The sequence below is a fragment of the Lepidothrix coronata genome, unplaced genomic scaffold, assembly GCF_001604755.1.
Source record: "Lepidothrix coronata isolate B3197 unplaced genomic scaffold, Lepidothrix_coronata-1.0 Scaffold3, whole genome shotgun sequence".
NCBI lineage: Eukaryota > Metazoa > Chordata > Aves > Passeriformes > Pipridae > Lepidothrix > Lepidothrix coronata.
This window is the reverse complement of record NW_016690183.1, coordinates 4,178,669-4,193,123: the sequence shown is the minus strand read 5'-3', so window position 1 is coordinate 4,193,123 and position 14,455 is coordinate 4,178,669. Positions and strand designations below refer to the sequence as shown.

Here is a 14,455-nt window from a genome sequence, read left to right as displayed (position 1 = left end):
CACAGACCTCTTCTGCTCACAGTATCGAAAGCCTTGGTGAGGTCGACAAAGGTTGCATAAAGACCTTTGTTCTGTTCCCTACACTTCTCTTGCAGTTGTACCTGCAAACATCAACATAATAAAAAAAAAACCCAAAAAACAAACAAACAAAAAGCCCAAACAAACAACAAACAAACATACAACAAAAAAACCTGGGTAGAGAACAGTTTCCCTAAAGCCTAACATTAAGAAAAAAAAAAATAAAAAATCTGCAGCATGCACTCATCAGCCTCTATCCAATGTTTTCTGAAGGTGTAATTTTCTTTTTTGCTAATCAAAGGACAAAAATAAAGGCATGCTGCTACTTTTATCAGCTGCAAAAGTGGACAATGACAACAAAGGCTGATCTTCAGTGAAACAAGCTTCCTAGAGTTTAAGCCAGAGAAACTCCTGATATTCTTGTTGGGAAATACAAAAGTCTTGGTCTGGTTCTCTTTGCAGTTTGTTTCTCTCCCTCGCTCTGATAAGCAGCTTGACTTCTGGACACAAATCTTTCCCATCTTCACTATGGTACAAAAATATTTGCCATAAGAAAAAGGATGATAAATTGGTCTTTATCATTAACATTGATAGGTTTTCAAAATAAAGTTCATAAAGTGATATTCAGGTTTTTTTATTTATCAGTTTAAACTCTGAACAAGTTTTCATAAACTGAAGCAACATGAAGGACATGTTCTTTCTTTTGAGGAATTTTTTTCTGTTAGATTCCTTAATTTCATGTAAAAAGGCCATATTGCCAAAATCTTTTGTGAAAATTTTTGATAATGAAAATGTGTGTCCACTGTTGTTGCATCTACAGTGAACCTACAGCAGCAAACCAGTAACTACAAACAAGTTGAGCCATCAGAGTAGGATTTCTAGGCTCTGTTCTTGACAGAACTAAAATCATAATTTTATTTCACAAAGGACAGAGTTTTTTAATTTATGAGAACTGATGGCTGCTTGATGCAGATGACAGAATCATAGAATCACAGAATCACTAAATTTGAAAAGGACCTTTAAGATCGTAAAATCCAATCATATAATAGCACAATTTGGAATTCAGCAAGAATTTACTTTTGAAAATAAATGTTCTAAGTACTACTACAGGGAAAAATTTGTTAAGACTATTAATCAGGTAAAGAAACAAATGGAAAAAGAATCTACTCTACAACTTTGAAAGTCTTATCTCAGTGGATAGCTAGAAAACAAAGGAGGTTTCAATTTAACAAGGGGTATGTTAGAGAAAGAGACTGTCGATATGTGCAGCAGACTGAGAAATGAGCATTTTATAATGTTAGAAGGCAAGATTTATAAAGAGTAGACTACTAATGTCAATGGATTACTAAACCCCTTGCACAAATCAAATATAATGACAAATAGTATATGACTAAATAAGGCTGCCTTTGCCTACTGATAAGTGCCTCTTTTATAAGGTGGAATTGTATTAGTGATGGTTTAATTCAACATTAATTTTACAGTCATTTGACACAAAGGGCATCAGAACATTCTTGGCTCTCCTTGTCCTTCTGAGCAAAGGAGCACAAAAGGAGAGAACCAGAAAAACTAGCATCCAAGCACACACAACCCTATGTAGAGAGACCCTGTGAGAGGCACAACTCCTCTTCCCTGTAAGGAGTGAGGAACATATCTGAAAGGGATGTGAAAGAGAAGCCTTTACATGCACTTTCCTTCACATCGACCAGAGAGAGAGAGGGTTTATCTTCTCTCACACCACAGCAATAGATGTAATGTGCCCAGGAGTCTTCAACATGAATTTTAGCTGAGACTGCAGCATTTCAATTTTGTTGCTGCTTTCCTCCACTGAGCTGCTGGCAGAACAACCCACAGTCGTATTGTGGGTTATTGTTGCAAAGGAGTAAATACTACAAGTCTGGTAACCAGGTCAGGCTTGTATAGGGCTTTTCAAGTTCAGATTCCTAGCTGAACTGTCTAAACTTCCAAAGCCAGACAAATCTGGGATGATGTCCCCCAGAGAATGGCTTGCCTACCAGGAACAATGAAATAATTTTAAACAGAAATGGCTCTTAGCCAAAGATACGAATCTGCACTTTCCTAGGTTTTGGGATATCTTTGTCTTGTTCTTCAAGAGAAATCTCATGGTTCAAATATTTTGTTTGTTTTCCTTCAATACATTCTCTGTCTTTCTCAATTCCCTCAATTTTAGTATCCATGTTATCTTTCTTTTGCTATTCTATTAAACTACCTATTCTCCAGTTGAGATTAGAACATGTTTCTCTATCTAGTTCACTTGCTTCCTAGATATAAAAATCCACCCAAAAATCCACCTTTTCCCTTGTCCTTTCTTTGCTCCAAGCCCCCTCAACAGTTTTACTTCACTTAGCCCCTCTTATTCTCTCACCAAATGCCAGGCTTGTTGCCTCATCCTTCCCCTAATTTTTCATTCAGTAACTGAAGGAAAGGTAGAGAAAGTGCTGTTGGTGCGCTTGTAAAAAGATCTCTTTTCTGAAAGGGTGGCACAGAAAAATATTTGCTACTTGCTTGGCTTCAGTGAAAAATAATGGTTGGTTTAAAGTTTTGGGAGGAAAGGGTTGGAGGAATAAATTGAAAAACACACAGCATTTTTGCATAGGTCATCATATACACCAATGACACTCACATCACACGATGTTGCCATGTGCACCCATTCTTCACAGCTCAGAAAACTATGGAACAAGTGTCATGATCAGGCACTGTAGCTATCTCTGCAGATACATCAGAGGTAACTTGGTGAATGTATGGAACCATTACCATACACGTAAAGGCTCCCCAGCTTTGAATGGTTAATCTGGGAAAAATAATGCTATTGTACTACATTTTTTCTCTTTAACATAGTTCCAAATGATGAGAAATCACTATGATCTTAGCCCTACAGGGAAGAGTAAGTTTTGCTTTTAAGATGCTGCTTCACATGCACCAAAAGGGACATACCTATTTGAGACTGAGCAACCATAGTAGATTTGCGATCACACAGGGGAGAGAAGGGCAGCCCTAGTTCTGCTTCTTTGTCACCCTAGAGAAAAAAAATTGAGATGAAATTAGAAAAGGACAAGACACATTGCACTTCTATATCTTACTTCACAACCGTAAAAGCCTCTCATTTTACTTTCTTTAATTAAACTTTGATTTTATTTGCATTTTTTGTTTGTTTATTTTTAACACAAATTGTGGATAATTTGAGTCTTTCAGAGAAGGAATTCATAGGCCATGGCTGGCCAGATGCAGATTATTGATTTTTTCCAAAGACAACACCAACAGTTTTCTACAAGAAAGTAACCTGCTTGGTTGTTGTGGGCCAAGCTGTGGGCATTCTCTACCTGGACTTTTCCAAGGCTTTTGATAGGGTTTCCCACTGCCTCCTCCTAAAGACACTGATGCATTACAGTATAGACAAGTGGTCCATGCAGTGGATGGGGAACTGGCTGACAGGCTGGGGCCTGTCAGCAGATGGTGGTAAATAGCTCCGTTTCAAACTGGCAACCTGTCATAGGCGGAGTACCCTGGCAATCAATACTGGGCCCATAAATGGGGGCACAAGTCCTGTTAGAATTTTGTATGGAACAACAAGCAATAGTATTCTTCCACTGTAGAACAATTCTGCTTTATGTTAGGAGTCTAATATACAATATCAGGGTAAAACTCTCAGAAAAACCATCTCTCAATGCCATGATTTTTCATTATTCCTTAGACCTCTTAAAAACTCCAGTGGCTAATTCTCTTGGGAAGGAACACCAAACTGCCTTTGTGACTGCTCAGAGAGACACTTGACTGTTTGGGCAGCTTCCCCATGGCTACCTAAAATGCATTAGTAAAACAAATTAATTAAGGCAAGGTGTTTGCTCATAGCCACTGAATATAAAAAGGCAGTAGTGCTCAATATCATTCACACCTACAGCATGATTACTTAGTGTAGGAAGACCTATGACATGTCACATAGCAAAATAGTTGGAAACCAAAAGGGTTGGGCACCTGTTCTGATATAGGTTAAGTCAGGCTTTATCTCTGCAAGACACTTAACAGAAAGGACAGAAAAGTGTCTGCAGGTGAAGAGCATTAAGGAAGAGCATAAGAATATATCTAATCCGAAACCAGACCAGTTCCTTACAACCATAGTCCCCTCTGGCTAGTAGTAGTTCTCAAACTCATGGTTTAGGGATGGTATTCTCTGATTTAGTATGCCCACTAAAAACCTCCAAAGCATGTGCCACATTTTTCACATCTTGTGCTGTTCTGACTGGCCCAAAGGCTACTGTGTGAACAATCTCCTGTTTAATTTGCTCAAAAGTTCCACTCAAAATTGTTCTCCTTCTGGGTCACTTGATAGAGAGGTCTCACAATCTGATGGTAATCTGGAATATGCATCTTCCCCACAGTACCTAGGAAAGCTTGTGTTTCCTTTTGGCTGGTTGGTGAGGACATAGCTGCTCTTTTGTTGACCACGTCTGGCAGTTTGAGCCACATTAGAAATCTAAAAATCCGATTTCCAGGCTTCCCCCCACCCCTTCCCACAATTTATCCTAACACCAGAGAGAAACTTTTAGGTCAGAGGCTTCTATAGGGGAAGGGGAAAGTATATACATTTATTTACACAAATAAATATACTGTACAAACTACAAGCAGCTATATATATATATATATATATTACATTTCTGTCAGTCTTTTTAAGCCCCTCCCTTTAACTTTAGTCCAGGAAGAGCCTTTTCAGGCTGCTGGGTAACGCAGTTTCTCTCGTGGGAGTGTTCTGGGCTCAAACGCTCCCCCCTCACCAAGCTCTGGCTGTTTGTTGCAGTCTTTCTCCTCACAAAGTCCAAGAAGATAGCTTTGAGTCTTTTCGGTCTGCTATGTGATCTCTCCCTCTCGATCTCATACCTCAGTTCGTAGGCTGCTGCAGTGTAGTTCAGCTTACCAAGCGTCCTCCAAGTCAGTTTTTGGTTGCCCCCGGTCAGCTTCAGCAGGCAACTCCTGAGCTCTTGGCCTGTCTCCAATTTCATCTGGGATTCCTCTCCCGAGCGCCGGGCCTACCTCCTCCAGCCCGTCTCTTGGCTCAGCTTCAATGCTGAGCCTCTCCTCCACTTATAGTGGAGGGAAAGAAAAAAGCCCCCCTCCACAGCTTTAACTGCAGAAAAGGAGGGGGAAGAGAGGGCTTGGCTGCAAAGCCTGCCTCTCTTCTCTTACCTCAGGTGCTGCAAATTCCTTCCTTCACAGCACACACTCTAAATGGTGCCTCTTAACTCTGGCCTAGACAGAGTTGGGGGCCACAGGGCTCCCCCTCCCCCCTGAAGGGGGGGGGAAGGAGCCCAGCCACCCCCTGGCCTTCTACACCTACACACAGCAGACACCAACAGCAGAACTGCCAACAGCTTCCAGTGCTGTGTATATATGATTTTTAGCAGAAGCGAACAACATGGAGGGTGATTGGCTCTCCAGGGAACACTGCCCTGGCACCCAATCACCTCTGAGCCCCCGAACTCTCAAGGGGGGGCCAATTTCAAACCATGACACCACATCCATTGGAATCTGACAACATCCATCTTGCCATTTTACTACTCAAAACTGAATTTCCTGGGCAGGTCCCTTGACCTTACTTTGCTTTATGGCAAAACCTGCCTTGAGGAGGATTTGGATTATCTTTTCCCCTTTCTCAAAAACTGCCTCTGCTGTGTTGCCTCATGTGATGATGTCATCAATGTACTGGAAGTGTTCTGGAGCCTCACCCTTTTCCAGTGCAGTCTGGATCAGTCCATGGCAAGTAGTGGGGCTGTGTTTCCCCACCCCTGGGGCAATCAGTTCAAGTATAGTGGATGCCCCTCCAGGTGAAAGCAAACTCTGCCCTGCACTCTGTTTCTAAATGAATGGAGAAAAGGCATTAGCAATGTCAGTGGTGGCACCGCTTTGCTGCCTTGGACTCCAGTTTTTACTGAAGTTCCAGCATGTAGAGCACAGCGGCACTCAGTGGTGCTGTGACTTCGTTCACGCCACGATAGTCCACTGTCAGTCTCCACTTTCCACTGGACTTATGCATTGGCCACACAGGACTATTAAAGTGTGAGCAAGTCTTGCTGACCACTCCCTGGCTTTCTAGTTCACAAATCATCCCATGGATGGGATTCATGGAGTCATGGTTTGCATGGTATTGTTGACAGTGCACTGTTGTGGTAGCAGCACTTATTGTTCTTTGACCCTCAGCCAATCCCATAACAAAAGGGTCCTCTGAGAGACCAGGCGAGGTATTCAGCTGTCTAATTTCCTCTGTCTCCACAACAGCTATCCCAAAAGCCCAATGATGCCCTTTTGGGTTCTTGAAATACCCTCTCCTGAGGTAATCTATGCCAAGGATGCACTGTGGGCCAGTCACTACGGGGTGCTTCTGTCATTCCTTCCTAGTCAGGGTCACTTCAGCTTCCAGTAGTCAGCTGTTGGGATCCCTCTGCCACCCCAGAAATAGAGATAGATTCTGCCCCTACATATCTTGATGGCATCAGGGTACAGTGTGCACCAGTGTCAGCTAAAGCCTTATATATACTCTTGTGGGTCTGATGTGTCAGGTCATCAGATCCACACAGTTCCTTTCCTCCACCTGGCTGGAGGCAGGGCCCCTTTAGTCTTGGTCTTAGTACTCATTGCTCACTTCTTGTAAATATGAACTGGAGGTCCCTTCAAGAGGATTAGAAGTAATATCAGCCTGTTGTTCTGTCTGAGGACTTGCCCACTGGAAACTGGAGTGGCATTTATCCTTGAAGAATTTCCTGCAGTGGTTGTCCTTTCTTTCAACTCATGTACCCATGCTGCTAGGGCAGAGGTGGGTTTTCTATCCCACTTCCTCATGTCTTCTCCATGGTCAAACAGGAAAAACTACAGGTTACCTCATGGTGTTTGCTCTCTCTCGAGCCGAGGGTGCTTGCCCAACAGCAGAGACTCTGGTCCATACTGGTGGTGCATGGGACATTTCCTCTCCAGTTTGCTCGAGCCTTCTGAATCTGCCCGCAGTCTTGGACACTCTTTCCACAGCCAAAGCACAGATCAGTAAGGAGGAAAAACAATGATCTTCATATTGTCTGAGTTGGGTCGTCACCTGAAGCACTGTTTGTTCTACTTTCCTTGACATAAATGCCAACAATACACAGCAATGGCATGCTCTTTGCAAACTTCTTCCACAGGTGTCATGGTTTGAGATAGCTTCAAAATCCAATCCCCTAGTCTAAACCCCTTCCCACATCTCAACCTAATGTGAGATGGGTTTTTCCAGACAAAACACACCAGACTCCAAATGGGGGAAAGGGAATATATTACAATGACTGTACAGATAAATACCATATCACATTATACACACGATCACAATATCTCTACCATGACATACAGTATTTACAATGGATCAGATCTCCTCTCCCCTCCAAATAAAAGTCCAGGAGGGAAAGAAGGACAGATCCCTTCCAGTCTCTGAACAGCAGGAGCATCTTCCAAGGCAGCAGGTTTCTTCTTCTTATGCATGCAGCAGCTGTGGCTGGCTTTCTGCCAGCACTCACGAGGGAGGTATCCAAGCCTCTCTCTCGGCCCCATCGCCTCAGAACCGAGGGGTCTTCCGTGGGCTTCGTCACCCCAGACAAGGTCGTTTCACCACGGTCATATCACGAAGACACAGGGGGTCTTCGTGACGGTCTGGTATCTCCAGGAGATTCAAGCTCCCGCAGGGCCTCTGTGCCCTGTTCTCAGGCTGCCACCGTGGCAGCAGTGCGAGGGGGGAGCCAAGGTCAACTCCCCCCGCATTCCATCTGGCCGTCCTGGTCCAGCTCCGGGACGTCTCTTGAGCTTCTTAGCTCCTCTCTCTCTCCGGTGCTGCATGTCTAAAACTCTCTCCAAAGTAGGAGTCCATGTCCCTCTTCTCTAAGAGGGGCTTCAAGGGGTCTCAAGGGAGTTTTGGGGTCTGGTATTCAGTCTTACCCCAAACTCTGTAGCTCTGCTGCTGGCGCTCTCTCTCTCTCTCTCTCTCTCTCTCCCTTTCCAGGAGTCCTTTCTGCGATGCTGCATGTCTCTGTTGCTTCTCCGGTTCAGGTCTTATCTGTCCTGGCTCTGTGCCACTGTTTCTCTGGTCAGTGCCGGCTGCTGCTCTGCGCCCATGGAGAAAACATCTCCCAGCATACTACAGACACTTAGCCCAGTCTAAGACTGTTCCAAGTCTCTGCAATCTTCCCCCAGCCAGGGGCTGGGAGGGGGCCAGAGGCCCCAAGGGGCTCAGAGCCCCTACCTCGTGGCTCACAACATGGCCACCTCTCCTCCAACAACAACCCGAAACTAAAACTCATCTCTTCCGGTGAGCTTGTGATATGTTTACATTTTGCAGGAGCGCCCATTGGGCAAAACTTCATAACATCCAGGGGTTTCCACCCCTTGGGGTCTACCACTTTTTCAGCCTCTGGGGGAAAAACCAAGGTCCAAACCACCACAACAGGGATTGTGTACACTGGATGTCGTCTGTATCTATAAGGAACTGCTCATCATTTGAATCTCTACAAATTACCTCCAGCACATCTCTCAGGTACTGGATACCTTGCTTCATGGCATTCCACCTGCTTGGGGGCACTACTAGATCATCCTTGAGGGAATACCTTTCCCTTACACTTGACAGGAGTTGCCTCCAGAGGCTGAGACTTTCTGTCCTCTTCCCAGTCCCCTTGCCAATGCCCCCATTCCAGGACAGGGATCCCAGCTGCTTGGCTTCACTACCATCTAGTTTCATATTTTGGGCTGTAATATCCCAGCATCAGAGCAGTCAGGTCACCAGGGGCTCATCCAACTGGCGCCTCAAATCTTTTTGCATATCTTGCAGCTCACCCAGGGATAGGGATGCAGTGATTATCTCTGGCCCCGCCTCTTCCTTCTGTTCTGAGAGCCCTGCTTCCTCTTCATCCCTCACTATGTGAACTGATTTTGCCTTGGATTTCTTCTTCTGCTACTGGCACAAGTTGTTTCTCTGGTTCAGCTGCAGTTTGAGTGACCACAGTGCCTGTTGGTCTGCTTTTCTCCTCTTCCCCCTGAGGGTGCTGTCTAGTAATGAGCAGTGTTCGACAAAAAGTAGCCAGGGCCCAGCACTTGCATAAGTTCACACCTCTCTGGAGCTGCCACATCAGTCCTCTTTCAAATAATCTGCCACTTAATCAGGGTCCTGCAGTTGTTCAGCAGTGAACTTCCAAACCATTGGAGCAGAACAGTCCCTCAAAAGCTGGCCCATTTTCTCCCACATTCTATGCCACTCATGACTATTCACCCCGGGCAGATCTCTCAATAACTTCATGGTGTGGTGGACTGCACTGAGGAAACCTGGCAGACTTAGTAATAAGAATATGCTTTCCTCAACATCCAAAGGGAATTCAAAATTCTCAAAAGCTGTTGTAACAGGTCTGAAGGAGGAATATGGGGTGAAAAGCTGGGAAAAATCATCCTCCCCTGTTCCCCCCACAGATGAGGTATGATTATTAATGGACTCCCAAAGGTAGCGCCTGGGGTAAGGGCAGGAGAGCAACACTGAATACACATCCCTAAGGACCCTCATTGTCCTTGATATTATCCTATTATAAGCTGATATCACACAGTACAGCAACAACCAGTGAACAGACCAAGCAACATTGTGACCAGTGGCTCCACACCTAATACAACAAATGCTTTGATTGAATTTCTTCCAACCCATTGTGGTCAGATCTGGTTTTATCTCAAAACTTCGAGCCTCACATTGGGTGCCAAACTAGGCTGTTGTGCTTTAGGAATTGTATTCTCCAATTTAGTGTTCCCACCAAAAACCTCCAAATCATGTGCCACTCTCTCTCCTCCCGTCCCTTCCTGCAGCAGGCTGGAGAGAACTGGAGGCACAGAAGGTCAAGATTGTAGGTTGAGATAAAAACAGCAGCGAGATAAGAAAATGAACAGTAACAGCAATAATATTAATAACAAAAGTGTAAAAGGAGGCGAATGATTCACATGCAAATGCTCACTGCAGAGCCCAACCCAACCCTCACCACGCTATCCTGACCTGGAAGAAAGCCCTTATAGCCCTTACCCCCATCCCCGGAAAATGACATGAGATGGTATAGAATAAACTTGGTGTCCCCTCCTGGCTACTGCAAAAATTAACCATTACAACTTGAGAGAAGCATTCTTCTGCTGTGAGGTAGGGATGTACTTATTGATCTAGTACTAAATAACTTCAATGAACACAAGTTCATGCTTCGTGACAAGCTTAATGCATCTGAATTTGGAACTAGAATACAAGTTTTATACATAGCTTCATCTAAGTGTGGAGGCATTCATCATTCAAAGCTAAAGTAAGATTTGTTAGTTGTAATGAAATTATTCTTATAAAAATATAAAATAATAATTTTGCCTTCTTTATATGTGTAAAACAGATCAAAACTTGGACTTTTTGTGGTCTCGCACCTAGCTAATCTTAATTCCATCACACGTCTTTAGGGGACTCAGTAGTTGTGTATTTTAACACATTTAGTATAATTTTGAGCTAGATAAGTATAAACATGCACATTTTTTTCCCTTAAATGCATATTAAAACCATCCTACTTGCATGAGTCTCCAGTGTGGCAACACAGAGATAGCTGTGGGATGATCTACCTCTAAAGCCATTCATGGTTTGAAAAACAAATAAAGAGATTAATTTCAAAGCAAATTCTTGCAATGTCCTCTTTAAAAAAGGATTCCTGCAGTGTCTTTAAAAACAAACGTAATGTTAAAAAATTGTCAGAACTTTTTAAAAATTGTCATATATTTTTCCCTTTTGCATTCAGATTTACTATATAATATGAAGTTATAGAACTCTGGAGGGAAAATAAGCACTCAATTTTCTGCTTAGGTTACTAATTCATATTAGTGAAAAGTATCCTAAGCACTCCTTAAGAGCTCTCTCTTTACTTCTTTTTTTTTTAAGGCAGGTCTTTAAATGTTTTTATTAATCACTTGAGGACCTTTTAACTATCACACAGAGCTCAATGATTTGTTTAGATTTGTGGGTCTGTCAACAGATGGTCCACTATGAGCTATAATCTTGATCAGTTCACTTCACCTAAAGTAAGGGAAAAATAAGCCTTTTTCATATCCACCCCAACAATGAAAGTACAGTTCTTTAAGTACAGCTAGTCAAATCTGTTTTTATGGTTCTAGAGCTGAGTGACACATATTCTATATTTTCCTAATCTAAAAGATATATTAGCTTCTCAAATCAGAATTTCTTCTAGGTATAAAATGTTTACATCTATAGACAGTGTATCAGAAAATTAACTTTCTAAAAGGCATAATGGCCAGTGTTACTGGTGCCAGAGGAGAAAGCTTCATACTATTTAGGAGGTTCTTACATATATCAGAGAAAAGGAAAATATCTGTGTTCATATTTCCCTACTTCTTTGCCCAATCCTGCATACTCCCTCTCAGCTGCAGAAATATGAAGGAATGGCCCTGGCTTTACCTGTCTGAAGAACTCCTCTAGCAAAGACATTGTCCAGCGATGGTGGAGATCCCAAGCTTTGGCTGGATGACTGATATCTGCTGTATGTAACAACAGTGATAAGGCTTTCGGCTTGTCAATTCTGAAAACCCAAAAGATTAAACAAATTAATTGTCTACTCCTGCAGGGGCCAATGACAAAAATGTTACCTTCAGGGAAATAAGGTAATTAGAATCCTTGGCCAGCATATTAATAAAGTGACTTCTCTGCTCATAAAGTCAGACAACTCTGAACGACTGTCTTATTTCTCCAACATGCGCCATTCCTGTTTTAAAAGAGACATTAAAAAATACAAAAAGAAATGTTGCTCAGCCTTGTTGAACAACTTTCCAGGCTTGCTTGTCTGCACTAACAGGCTTGAAGAGCTGCTGTGCTTCCCATTTCATCTGGGCTGCATTTTATGCAGCTCGGAAGAGAAGCTATTCCCTACCATCATACTGTAATGAACAATCAGGATCTCATCTCAGGGGCTCTGATGAGTCTACACAGTAACTGATAAATGTTTCACTGATAGAAAACTAGTATGAGATCAGAAACGAAACCTGGCATCTGTTTTCACAGAAAAAAGGCTGGTGATTTCTTACAACCATAACCTAAGAGGCTAGCCCAAAAGCTTTCTCAGGATGGGTGGTCTCATTTTTTAATTCCACTTTTTGGCTATCTGAAATAGTTGAAAGAGTTGTAGCTTCTGAGAAGACCAAGTGGCTAGTCGCACTCTGGTCTGCTACAGGTATAAAATTCTTATACAGGTATAATTCTGGGACGCTTTGGACAGACGTTTGTCCAGGGTGAAAAATGGACCATCACTCAGCACTTTGTGCTGTACAGAAAGAATTTTAAGGGGAAGAGCTGTAAACAAAATATCACAGCTCCCAGTGACATACTGGGAAGAAGAAAAGGCCTTTCCCATACTGCTCCATCTATTATTTTCCAGTTGTTCCCTCAGTGGATCTCAAGTTGTTTTCATCCGTCCTCTGGTTATAAAGCAGGCCCCTTGCAGAGTTGGCAGCTGATAGCATCGGCAGAAGGGCAAAAGCGTAAGTTGTGTTCTGCAGATCTTATAACCTTGTGTCATACTTAATCTGTAGAGATGACTCAACTGAATCATGTCCTTGGTGTTACCCACCAGGAAAATGCCCAGTGAGGCTTTTCCCAACAACGGTGAACATTTCCAAGCTTTGGTCCACCAGCACAGAGTAGAGATGTGTGCCAATGCCTTCCTAAGTGAATTCATTATAAATTCAACAGCAGAAAGAAAATTGATGGGGACATCAGAGAAAGTGAGAGCCTCTGGAGAACTGCTTCTGAAGTTAAACACAATGGCAAAGCTCCCACTGAAAATGCAGCCCCACACTGCACTGTGCTGTAAAGTGACTCACCCTTCTGGCTGCTGCAAAGCATTCTTCATAGCTTTGATTTGCTGGAAGTGACAGGACATATCAGTGGCCAACACCATCTCAATCACTAGAGCTCTGAATTCTCTTTCGAATGGCATCACAATGAGAGCAGCAAGGAAAGAGAAGCACAAAACCCAGCATCAGACAAACTCCAGTTTCTTTTGTTGTCTATTTGCAAATTTTTGACAGCAATGCCTTTGTATGTAACTCTTTCTATTATCCCTCTTTCAGGGATGGGAAAGAGGATGAAGGATTTTCTATACAAACATAGAAGTGGGAGGGCTGCAAATTAAGCCAGGTGGTTGATCCTTGGTAGAGAAATCCTAGATGTTTTTTGAAGAGCATATTGGTATTAGTACTGCTTTCTCAATTAAGCACAAACTTCTTAAATTGATTTCTTTTATAGGGCATTCTTAGATGGAAGCCTCGGAATCAGGTGAACTTGACTAAAACTGGTAGATACCTATGCTGAAAGTTTAATCACACTACTAAAAGAAAAACTACTATGATGCATATATGAACTAAAGACCTTTGAGAACCTGCACTACTTTCCTGATATTATAAATTGAAACTATTCCTGTATTAAGTTTTGTTAAGAAAACTTGCTGTCCTAGTTTTGGCTGGAATAGGGTCAATTTTCTTCTTAGTAGCTGGTACAGTGCTTTGTTTTGATTTAATATGTGAATAATGTTGGTAACACACTGATAGTTTCATTTTTGCTAAATAGTGCTTATTCCAAATCATGGACTTTTGAGTTTCCCATGCTCTGATAGTGAGCAGGTGCACAAGAAGCTGGGAGGGAGCACAGCCAGGACAGCTGAACCAAACACGCCAAACGGATACTCCTTACCATAGAACGACATGTCCAGTATACAAACTGGAGTAACTGACCACTGCTTGGTGACAGGCTTGGCATCAGTCAGCAGATGGTGAGCAATGCTATTGTGCATCACTCATTTCTCCTGGGTTATTTCTCTCTCATTTTATTACTATTATTATTATTAGCAGCAGCAGCAGCATTAGTATTATTATTAATTAACCACAACACTTATTTAGACTTCAGATGAAATTCTTTTGAAGATGATATGGATGTCCTAAACATTTTTAAATATCAGAACCTTCTGATCTAGACACAATACAAATTTACTTTCTCTTTCTCTCAGTTCAGTTCTCCACAGGTTTAAAGAGGAAGAACAGTCCAAGGTTGGCATATCAGATCAGGTTTTGTAAGATTCAGAAATGGGTCACCATTCATTTAAAATAAAAGCTACCATTCTCCTTTTCATAAATATTTCATGAAGGATGTAGTCTACTTTGATCACATCTCTTTTGCCTCTAGTGGCTGTGCTCAAGTTCTAGCCCCAGGTCACCAATGTGTAGAGACCCAAGACTTCTGTGCTTACCCCATCCCATGGATGGCACATAATGCAGCCTCCGCATCTCCAGGAGTTCTGCACACTGATGGCATCAGCTGGCCTCACTCTTCCCCCAGTATAACCACCTCCTCCTCCCAACCTCG

The 14,455-nt window shown here is 42.7% G+C and overlaps 1 protein-coding gene across 11 annotated transcripts in view; it reads right to left on the bottom strand.

Annotated features, from left to right (window-relative positions):
* PDE1C (phosphodiesterase 1C) overlaps positions 1–14,455 on the bottom strand; it is a 286,375-nt gene that overhangs the window by 46,282 nt on the left and 225,638 nt on the right. For all 11 annotated transcript variants that reach the window (XM_017822899.1, XM_017822916.1, XM_017822992.1 and 8 more), the window contains 3 exons: positions 12,919–13,020; positions 11,501–11,621; positions 2,971–3,052 (listed from right to left, as the gene is read on the bottom strand). In XM_017822899.1, coding sequence (XP_017678388.1) covers positions 2,971–3,052; positions 11,501–11,621; positions 12,919–13,020 — 305 coding nt within the window. The remainder of the gene's footprint in view (positions 1–2,970; positions 3,053–11,500; positions 11,622–12,918; positions 13,021–14,455) is intronic.